This window comes from Coloeus monedula, assembly GCF_965178545.1.
Source record: "Coloeus monedula genome assembly, chromosome: 6".
NCBI classification, from domain to species: domain Eukaryota; kingdom Metazoa; phylum Chordata; class Aves; order Passeriformes; family Corvidae; genus Coloeus; species Coloeus monedula.
Genome location: NC_138786.1, coordinates 53,538,859 through 53,550,797, shown reverse-complemented (window position 1 = coordinate 53,550,797; position 11,939 = coordinate 53,538,859). Strand labels below are relative to the sequence as shown.

Sequence of the window (11,939 nt, the reverse complement as noted above, 5' to 3'; positions counted from 1 at the left end):
GCATTTCAAGCAAGAGACCTTTAACCTGAAATTAATATCCCAAAGACCTCTAAGATTCTATAGAATCTCTCTTATAAGCATGTAAAAAATAGCAACACTGACTGAATAGGTGAGATATCAGTGTGAATTTGCTCCTGCTGGTTGCATCTCTAAAGCCTTTGTCAGATACAGCAAAAGAATTCAGCATGGACACTTGCTGCAAACTTTGCTGTAGAATAAGGTTTAGAAATGAATAAATAAACAAGTATAGCCCTTAAATCCTGTTTATTAAAAAAACCAAAAAAACATTACTAATTTGCAAGTACTGTACTTGGCAGATAAACAATGCACAAGACAAGAAAGCTGTAGTACAGTTCCAGTGATAAGTCATTTTTTATTTTACAAAAAATAGCTGCCTTGAAAAGGAATCAAAGTAACATTCCTTGCTCTTTAATAAATTTTATTTTTTTTACCTTTTATTTTGGGGAATGAAAAAATCCTTAGCAAGACAGATACATTACATTTCTTCACTATCACTCAACGCAATTTACAGCAAATATACACACAAATACTGAGGCCAAACCACAGGCAACAAATTTTACATATTGCTATGAAAAGTTGCAAGATGCTGCTTGGCTTTCAAGGGCCTAGATGGCAGTGTAGTTCTTAGTGTAATTAGTCAATTTGATCTTCTCTGGGAAGATAATATTAACTGAGAGGTTTTCCCCATTGTTAGACTTCAGAAAAAAGTTCTTTTTCTTGCGCAGGAGATGACTATATTTGGCATTAGCAAGCCACATTTCACATTTTGAAAAAAAAACAATCCCAGTTGTACCCAAGACAACAAGACATGTAAGCAAGCCCAGCACAACAAAACATATCACCTGGCTTCTACTCAATAAGGGATCTGCATTTTGGATTGTTTCTTTCACTGTTATTTTCAGGATTTCCTGTTGTTGATGCACTGATCTGTGGTGAGCTTTTGAGGGTGGCTTGTAATTCTGCATATGCTTTGTCTCCATATTCACTCCAGAGAGACTTGTGTTTTTGCTGGGATGTTTGCAGGTCATGCCAACAAATTCTGGTTTACAGACGCACTCGAACCCTCCCTGGGGATGTTCACGGCAAGTCCCTCCATTCTCACATGGGCCACTTGCACAGAATGTGACACGGCTGCTGCAGAGCTTTCCTGTATAGCCATGGGGACAAGAACAGCTAAAACCCACACCAACATCTGTACATGTTCCTCCATTCTCACATGGGTTGGATTCACAGTCGTCTCTGTCAATTTCACAGAAGTTGCCAGCAAAACCAGAAGGGCACAGACAGGAAGCATGGGGTGCAAAACCATTGTCATCAACACATGTTCCTCCATTCTGGCAGGGAGAACTAGGATAGATAACAGATACAGAGACAAAATTGAAGTCCAATGGAAGAAACTATTAGGAAACACTTTATAAAATAAAAAGAGCCAGTTTTCTTTAGAAGAGCCCATTCCGAATGCAAATCCACCAGTCAGTGAAGCTGAATGAAGAATGAGTTTGTTCAACAGCTTTGTCAATACAGATTATAATATCTTCTGCTGACCCTTCGAGCAGGATTAGTACACCAGTATATAAATTCAACCCAAAGAGCTGTGAAGGAATTTAAAATTATTTCAAACATTTATTCAAATTAAGCTTCTCACTGTTTTTATATGCTTGGAGCTATTTAGCTGTGCAACTATTCATACAAGACAGAACAAAGACATGAGCAGCATGGCTGCTCCCTTTCTACCGGATTATTCCTAAAATAATCTATATATTGTGTTGGCAGAGCAAAACACTGCCACAGGGGCTAGACATAAAGCTGATTGTTTTTATTCTGCCTCTCCGGTGGTTTCATGACACAAAAAATTTAGAAGCAAACAGATACTTTCCTATAAACTGCTGTTCAGCCAAAATTTTTGATAGATACAATTACAATAAAAAATATCAATGAAGAGAATTTCAGCCTGGGCAAAGACAGCTGTAATGTGAAGGCAGTACTAAAGGAAACCAAGTATTTCTACAAACTCTTTTAGTACTTCCCAGCTGTAGCCTGGTATTACGTTTTAAGTGATGTAAATTAACAGAGATCTTTTCTATCTTTACAATGCAACTGTGCCTTACTGAGTGTAATGCCGAAAGATATGGCCACCCACTGACTGGCACAAATGTGTCCATTCAGGGGATCTATGCAAAGTGCACTTGGTCCTTCAGCTGTCCCTGCTGGCTGACAAGGGTTCCTGGGTCCCAGGTTTACAAAAAAACCTCAAACCCCACTTTCATGGCAGTTCATCACATATGAACAAAGCTTTTAAAACTTACCTTGTAAGAAATGAAAAATATTTGGTAAAGCTTAGGACAAGCCTCTTTGACAACAGAACTTTTTTTAATATTTATGTATCCCTGAAAACATATAGCACAGTACCATCTGATAGCTGAAAAGTCCAAGCTGTTATTTAAGGCCCCCCACTTCCAGGGCAAAGTCCCAGTGGTAATGAACCTCACAGCTTCAGATGCAGACAATTCATATATGCAGCAGTCAGTAGCAACGGGCTGTTACGGAATTCCATGGTGGGACACAGGGATTTAAGAGATGTGTTGATGTCTGAATGAGATGACTGTGGAAGAAATTTAAGCTCCTGGCTACAAATGGTCCCTGATCACCGGTCAGAATCGGGCTGGGCTATTCACCATTGCTCTGGGACTATCTACAGTAGAGATTGCTCCAAGCACCTCTGGCTTCACTGGGGACTGAAACACTTGGTGGCCACCCATCAGGAGAGACTGAACATTGTGGCAGAGGAATCATCTGTCTGTTTTCTGCTGCTTCCAAATTAACTGCTCTGTCCTCTAGTACTGTTCTTCATTTTAGATGCTGGCTGGGGAAAAAAGCTACTAAAAGAACATATTGGAAGTCTGGAAGCAGTATTGGGAAAACAAAACTGGACTTTGACATGGACATTGTTAGTGACAACTTGAGGTAAGGAATTTCAAAACATTATCCAGCCACTATGTCTTTTTAAGCAAAATAGAAAATTGGAGTTGTACTGTTCTTGAGTGGTTATGGCCTTCCTAGAGAGTCGAGCACCCTCCCTTACCTTTATGGGTCCCATGAAAAATTGGACAAGCTGGTTTGCATATGAAAATATGTAGAAGTTTGAACCCTCATGGCTGGCTTGAATCTCAGTACTTTCTAGGGAAATGGGAAGAAATTGCTGGAGAATATAAGTGTAAACTTTTTTCTGAACCTTTCAGAAATGTAAAATATTGACATAAAAAACAGTTAAGGGGAAAAAGGCAGAATTTTGAAAATTTCCCTTATTTATTATTAACAGAGTTGGATTTGTCTAATTTAAATATGTTTAAATAAATCAAGCCCTAATATTAATTTCCTTTAATAAATTCTGCTACTTTGCATTTTTGGCATTTAACACAGCAAGGTGTAGTACATGAACGGTTAGTTGTGGAAAGCTTGTCCATTCCACTTCTTTGCTTCCCAGACAGTCTGGTTTCTTTTAGAAAGTACCATTCACTCCTCTGCTTCAAAGCAAAACCTCAAAACATCACACAGAGTTCACTAATGCAGATATATGTAAACAGACTAGAATAAACACTTTGATTTGTGACTTGTCCTGGTTCCATCTGTGAATATTAACTAAGAAGCTGGCAGTAATGCCACTGAGATAGAGAGGAACTGAGAGGAAGTGAGATGTGAATGAAATGACACCATCTGATGAGGTCTCTCTAGGATGTGGGATGCACTCTCTGGTGGACTGTGAATTATTAGCAGACATGGAGTGCTTATGCTGACAAAGTTGTCTTTTTGAACTAAATGCAGATTTGCAGAGCCTGCTACTCATTTTCCTGAAAAAGACAGCTTCCTAGAGAAAAAGAATCACTATCTCAAGTATGTTGCTTTCTTGAGAAAAATTGTTCATGATTTCCAGACTAGTTCAGCATTCAGTCCAAAAACAGAGTACCAACACAAAAAAAAAGTAGTTTCAGCAATTTAAAACCAAAAGGGTTTTAAGGAAATACATGGGACTAATCTGCGTTATTTTGTTGATGCTGTATTTTTGGAACTCACCTGTTTTTTTGGGATAGCTAGTATATATGTCCACATTGAATTTCGGAAATATTTGCTCTACAGATGAAAAGCAGAAAAAGCTATTCACATCCCCTATATTAGGCAAGTAGCTTGGATGTGATTCATGACTCTTTCAAGGAACTTAAATTTCCTCATTGTCAGTGAAGAAAAATAGGCAAAAGAGAGTAGCTATCTTAGAAGCTGAAAGTAAATGCAGACAGAACTGTGTGAGTATCCCCCAACTAAAAGCAATGGCAAAAAAATTCTACTGACATGTAATTGTGAAAGAATGGCAATTCTTGCCAGGGAGAGTGAGAGGTGTTAATGTTCCTTAAACGAGATTGTACAAGTCTTCAGGAAGGTTCAGTCATAAGATAGATCTGAATACTCATAATTATCTATTGCTGAGCAAAAAGAGAACCAGAGGGCACCGATATAGATCTAGAGAACAAGAAGGCAATCTCCTAAAAGAAAACAGTGATTTTAGGGTGATAGTTTTACCAAGCTTGTATCCATCAGAAAGGCATTCTGTAAGTTTATGGGATCAGAACTTTGATGAGCTAGAAGCATATGCTTCTAGATTTCAAGAGAAACCCCAATTCACATTATCTATAACATTGAAAGGTCTTCCTTTTTTAAAGCAGTTCTACCAGTGACTTTGCTGGAAGTTCTTTAGTCTGTGCCCATTGCCTTTTGCCCTTCCACTGGGAATCTCTATGAGAAGTGTGGCTCTGTCATCTGTGCTTCCCCTCATCAGGTACTCACACACATGGGTAAGTTCCTCAGAGCCTGCTCTTCTCCAGGTTAAATGACCCAGCTCTCAGTATGTCTTTATAGGAGAAATGTTCCCATTCATTAATTGTATCCGTGGCCCTTCACTGGACTCATTCCAGTATGGCTGTGTCCTTTTTATATTGGGTAGCCCAGAACTGGACCCAGCAATCCAGATATGTCTCACCAAGATTGAGCAGAGGAGAAGGATCACCTCCTTCAATCTACTGGCACTGCTGTCCTTAATGATCCATTTCTTTTAGAGGATAGAGAGCAATGGTCTCCCTGTTCTGATGGAAGTGTCTCCTTCAGTTAACTATGGACATATTATTATATGTTGGTTAAGAAAAAAGGACATACTGGTGTTTTCATGCTGACAGCTTGTGTGCTGACTACTGTTTGTTAGGCTTTGTGTAAGTTATCCCTCACCAGAGGTGAGAATGCAGGATGGGAGTCACTTCAAGTTTGTTTACAAAAATCACGAGAAGGCATAAATTCACCACAATAAAATGTGCAAATTAGCACTTTTAGTACTCAACTTGTGCACATAGAGTTACACTGATAATCTATTAAGTCTTTACAATATTAATAGATCGGATTTGTAAAGTTTGATAATAATATCAGCAACTATCAGAAGCATGATGTATTCTAGCACAGACATACTTCCACTTAGCAAAGAATTCTGAATAATAGAAGTGTAGATTTTAAATGCATGTCAGAAATCAATATTTACCCATTAATAATGCAAGGTCCTTTTTTGAGATGGCAGTTTTTTCCCGTAAATCCCTGGGCACATAGACAAATATATCCTCCATCACCAGTCTCTATACATGTTGAATTATTGGTGCAGGGCTTTGCAGAACATGGGTGAATATCTGTTTAAAAAAACCCAACAGGGCTCAATTAATCTAATGAGAAAGAGTCAGTAAATTATATACAACACTTCAAATAAAATATAGCTTTAACAATACTTAACTCCACACTTTATAAATTCTGATCTATTCCCCCTTTGTTAAAATGGAGTTCAGATTGTTCAACTATTGCAAGCAATTTCAGCTTATTTCTCTCTTTCTAGCTCCTGCTTGAAAAATGTGTTTGAATTGCTCCATTCTATAAATAAGTAGTATTAGAAATAAAATATTAGTATGGGAGAAGGAACTTCTACATAGTCTAGCTGTACTTTCACAATTTTGGCTTCTCCATGAGCAGAATTCTGATAAAGCAATCAGGAACTGGGAATTCTCCCTGCTCCCTACCTATATCATTATCTGCTTATGAACAAATGTTTCATAAAAACAGAGATCAGCAAGTTACAAAAAATCTGTTAAAATTTCATCTTTTGGCTGGGCTACATTCAACCCTTACATAACTGTACCAGAAGACATAGCTCTATGATGTCTGGACCCAAAGTCACACATCTCATTTTCTTTGCAATTGCCCTGCTGAGCCACTTCCCACTCAAATGATTACTGAATTTTTTAAATAATTAAAACTAAATAAACAAACAAGTGCATATTTTAGCAAGCTACTGCAGCAGCTGCAGAGAAGTGCTGACTGGAAGGTATCTGATGCCTCACACACACATATACACACTTTCTAAGAAGATGAAAAGGGATTTAAGGGCATTTATATTTTACTTCCAACAGCATAACATGAAATTTAGATGATATCATGAGGTACTGCAAAATTGTAACCACAGCAAAACAACAGCCTTAGCTTTCAAATACAATCTTCCCTGGATAAAAGGTTCTATTTCCTAATGTATTAGCCTGTTCTCATTGCAAGGCAACAAGTGCAACAAGCACTTTGAGTGTAAGCTCCAGTTTTCACAAGGACCAAAATAATCTTGAGTGCTTTTTGGAGCAGTGTTGTTTGACAGCTATTTTCACAGACTCTAAAGGCAGCTAATAAAGCCTGTACTTTGACAGAGGAAAAAACATGAACTTTGATGCAGGAGCATGGCAACTCTCTGAAATATATATATGTGAATAGGTATGTGAATATATATATATATATATATATATATATACATTACTGTCAATAATTTATGTCAGATATTTACATTTAAAACACATCTTAAAAGGGTGTTTTACCAGGTTCTTTTAAAACAGAATACATAAATTACCTCAATTAGGCCGTTTTCTCTATTTTTCTTTATTTTACCTCTCAAAAGGCCAACAACCAAGTGGTAACTGAGATGAAAACTCAAAACAAGGATGTTACCTTTACACATATATTATTAGTGGCCTCAATCCCATTACCCATTAATTAATAGTTGCATCAGACTAAATACATGAAACAATCACTGAGTGTTTTTATGAGGCAGACATGCTCAGTAGTAGTGGTTTGTCACAGCAGGATTTTTAGCCCCTGTCTCATGCATTCATAGCATGGGCATTAGACTCTACTCTGATGAGTTTACCAACATGTGCCCTTGGCAAAGCAGTCCAGTGACAAGTAGGACAATTTACTCCCAGCTCACACTCTATGTTGGCTTTTTAGCTAAACTGAGGCCAGGATTCCAATAGGAGGTCACAGACCAGCTAACACAACTGCGTGGCACAGCCAGGGGTGACAAGCTGACAGATCTGATTTAGCAAGGTGGATCAAATACTCTGACTGGGCTGTCATTTTTTCCTGGAAACAAATTGACTAAATTGATTTTCTCTTTGTTATGGTCAATGTTTGATGTAGTTCCTGTGCTCTGGAGCGTATATCAGCTGCAGAGGGAAAGTGTGCTGTGCAGCCTGGTTCCAGGGCTTCACACACCAGATTTCAAGGCTGTGTTTCCACCAGATGAGAAGATGCCATGGCATCATGATTCAGTTCGACAGGCCCCATTGCAAAGAGGTTAACCAGCAGTGTTAACACCAAGACCAGCTCACAGATGTCTTTCTTCAAGTGCCTTGTCTGTCCATGTGAATAACAATAGTCACAAATGCTACCACTGATTCTGCCCTACATGTTTACAGTGGATCAAGGCCAACCCATAACCTGCATGTCTTTCAATTACTAGGACGGTTGCTCTTGACCTGAACTGAGAACCAGGCCGCCCATATTAAAAACAGCTACACAATCAGAGGCATTAACAAACCAGTTGGTGATCTAAAACTACTCTAGAAAGGAATTTCCATGATCAAAGCCAAGGAGATTGTACACTAATTTTTCTACAGAAGAAAAGAGGTATCATCACCAGTCCAAATCATCTTTTTCCTCCCATGCTTAGCAAGCAAATAAACTGCTGAGACTCTATTTTACAAATGTTTCAGTCATTTGAAGTGGCCAGTGAACTTTAGACCCTCCCACAGTTTTCCATTCTAGGTTTTTCCTTCCTGTTTCCTAACCTGATCAAGTTTCATTTAATGGTATCTTTAAATTAATTGTAACTACCTATACTGACTTTATACACCCAGGAAACTGACACTGACTTTTGGAAGAGGATGATGAGATCAGGGCCTGAGAAATTAACCCATTTGAGGTTTCAGTGCTTTATTGGGTCAGGATAATAATTTGTGTCAACCTTCTAGTTGCAAGAAGAGGAGGACGAGCACCCTTCTCTTGATCCCTTATGGCAAATAATGCATTTAGAGTAGGTAAAACCACTGAGATGAAAGACTATCAACATTGCTGCAGATTAAAAGATAGTTATGTCCTTTTGGCTAAAAATTCTTGGCATCTCTTCATGGGGATCGAGATTCAAATCAGCAAAGAAGACTCTGAGATGACTCTGAGTGTTGAGAGAAATAATAGTTTCTGCACTTAAACATGGGATACCCTGTTTGGTGGGTTCAATTTTCAATGCATTCTTTTGCATCCTAAGTAGCAGTTGCAAGAGGGAAACAATTGCAAAGCTCAGAATTGCAAAGATATATCAGTACTAAGAAATTCAGCTATGCAATTAAAGCTTTTAGAAGTAGCAGTGAAGATGCTACCTTTAAAAATGTGGAACTTTGTATTCACTGATAAGCAACAGAACTGAGCCTCCTAAGGTGGGGATTGTTCTGTGTAGCTTTAGAAATCTATGATTGTAGATCAGAGAAGGACTTATTCCTCCTCATTAACTGTAATGGGAATCTAGGTGTCTGTCTCAGGTACAAACACATATATGAGATGTGTCCAGAACAACATCTGGGCGTTTATAGTCACATCTGCACCACAGATGTCACCACTGCTGCCACAGCTCCCGCAGACATACCGGGACTGACTTTAAGAAGCCTCTCTATGCTCACATGTGCAGTCAGTGAGTACAGGCTGCAAAACCTGACGAGAAGGTAAATGAGTACCTGAGAACCTTGCACCAAACTCCGTGTCACTGCAAGGATGTGACCTACCTAAAACCTTCTGAGTCTTTTAGTCATCCTGAAAATCTTACATGGTTCAAACCGTCTTCAATGACCACTTTGGCTATATATTGGAGAGCTCAGGCATGCTCTATAAATTATAAGCCATATACCAACAAAAGCCTGAAAGGCATGAAGAGCAAATGAGGCCCTGGACACCTGTCATGTCACAGCTGCAGCTACATGGGCTGAACAGCCACATGCTCCTGGATGCTCATGTGGTTTCCATCCCCTCAGATCTCTCTGACTGAACATTTGCCTGTGTCAGCCAAAATAAACCATTTCAACAAAGGCCAATTCTTCAGCTTGCTTATGCTAAGCTGGCTCATTCTGACTGGCAAAGGGTGAGAGGGTGCACACAGAGCTGTGCTTACCCCTCAGACCTGAGGGGGAAGTGGCAGCCTGTTCAGGCAGACCTTTTTCTCAGTTATAGTAACGTTACTTCACTGAATCATCACCGGGTTAAGTAAAGGAAAAAATAAGCACAATGTTTTCCTTCCAAGAAGTACTGAGAAAATAGCATATATACATATATATATAATGTGCTACATAAACATTTAAAATTATTTAATATATACAAGACAACTTGTATTTTGATTAGAAGGGCTTACATGACAACAAGGGAGCAGTTATTTGTTGGCCTTGTCCATGATAATCAATGCTTAAAATGGAATAATTTACACTTTGCTCACACATATGCCCAATTACAAAAGATACTGCATTGCTTCTGCCTAAATTACTATAGAAGTTTGAGATTTATGTGCCGCTGCCCAGAAGCGCCTCATTATCTGGAGCTAACATTCAGTGTTTTAGAATTAGCTCTCCAGAAGGACTTTGCGTGTCTCCAGCACCAGATGGGGCTGCTTCCCCTCACTTGCTCAAGGAGAGAAAAGGATGTTCAAACCTGTGTCACAGAGGCTGCCAACCCAGCCCTCCTCACAGATGCACTGCCAGGGCTTGGCACAGCTGCCATGCAAACACCCAGGGAAAGGAATACACTGATTACAAAGTGCACCCTGCCAGCCAGGTTGGCACCTGAAAGAGATAAAAGACAACACAGAAACGTAGTTTATTTTTAACAAACATAATTACAAGGATGCCCCCCTTATTGAGGCACAATAAATACACTTTTGTATACCAAATTGTGCTATTTGAACTAAAGCACGCCATAAGTGCTTCTGGGATACTAGAAGCAGTTTACCTGAAGAAAACCATCTCATTCAGTGAGAAAAAAAAGCTAATCAATGTAAATACTTCATGCTGGAAAAAGTAAACTAAACAGGTATATAGACATCCATGCTCTATGATTCCAGTTACTGTATCCTAATCGAGTGCTGCTTCATCACAGTTCCATATTTTCAGACACCAAACCATTTCAGTTTCTATCTTTCTTACCAGGACTATGAATTATTGAAGCTGACCACTCCTGTGCTAATACCCCTGTCTGACAGATCTTTTTACCTGCATTCACTGGGAAATTCACAGAATCCATTCTCTGGATGGCAGCCAGCTTTACAGTTCACGCCTGGAAGAAGAGATTTATAACATCAAACCAGAAAAATCAGCACAGAAAACACCATAGAGTGTCCTATACACATTAGTGATGTTTAAAAGAACCTAGACTGCAAAATTTTCCATTTCTTTTTTCTTCAAACACATTTTTGAAATATAAAATTTCAAATTAACCTAATCTGGAACATGTTATAGATTGTTCCTACAGGGCAAAGGAAATGTCATAAAGAATTAATCACATAAGAATACAAAGTCACTTTAGCACACGCAAAGTGTATGTAATACCCCTATACACCTTTTAAAAGCGTAATGTCAGAGCAGATTCACGACTGTTGTTTCACGACATGCCACTGCAAATGCATTGTTTCAGAACTACTTGAAACACAATAGTACTTTTAGTCAGAAAACAAATTCCATTTAAAACGATTTACAATAAAAGCGTTGCATTCATTTCAACCCTACATCAGATGAAAAAAATGATTTTCATTAAATCATGCATAAAAAACCTAAGGAGAAGAGATCTCAGCCGCAGGTTTTCTTTTGTTTGTTTGTTTAAGCATTTGCATCAAGCGATGCTCCTCTGAAAGATCACCGCTAGCCACTGACACCCTACGCCAACGGCAGGAGAAATCCTCCCCGTCCGCTGCCGAGAAAAAGCTTCCCGACGACACCAGCATCTCTGGCTGGAGCGAGGGCTGGGGAAGCCTTTGCCATCCAGGGACTCCGGGAGGGCTCCCGTCATCGCCGCTGCCCGCCCGGCCCCGGCAAACTCCCCAAACTTTCCCAACTCGCCTCCCCTCCCGCGACGCTTCCCGCGGCGGGCGGAGGAGCCCGGCGGGCAGAGGAGCGCGGCGCCCCGGCGCTCGCCCCGCCGGCCTTACCTGGGGCTGCGGGGAGCACGAGGGGCAGCAGGCAGCAGCAGCCCAGGATGCCGGCGGCGCGCAGCCCCATGGCCGGGCCGGGCCCGCTCCGCTCCCCGCGGGGAGCTCGGCGGACGCGGGGCCGGGCAGGCGGAACCCCCCGCCCGCAGCACCGCCGGGCTCCGGCGCGACGGGGCGGGAGGAGGGAGGGACGGAGGGCGGGGAGGGCTGCCCGCCTCCCCCCGCGGGCGGGGAGCTGCCCACGGGGTCGGGCAGACCCCGGCCAGCGCCTCCGCTGCGAGCCGCGCTCCTGCCCGGGGGCGGCCGGAGGAGCCGCGCACCTCCAGCACCTCCAGCACCTCCA

The 11,939-nt window shown here is 40.7% G+C and overlaps 1 protein-coding gene across 1 annotated transcript; it reads right to left on the bottom strand.

Annotated features, from left to right (window-relative positions):
- Positions 1–626: 626 nt before the first annotated feature.
- Positions 627–11,666, bottom strand: DLK1 (delta like non-canonical Notch ligand 1; the record flags this gene model as incomplete). The annotated part of the gene is made up of 5 exons (XM_082282790.1): positions 627–1,368; positions 5,597–5,738; positions 10,108–10,238; positions 10,665–10,728; positions 11,597–11,666. The coding sequence occupies 5 exons, from the start codon at positions 11,664–11,666 to the stop codon at positions 627–629; spliced, it is 1,149 nt and encodes a 382-aa protein (XP_082138916.1).
- Between the last annotated feature and the right edge of the window lie 273 nt (positions 11,667–11,939).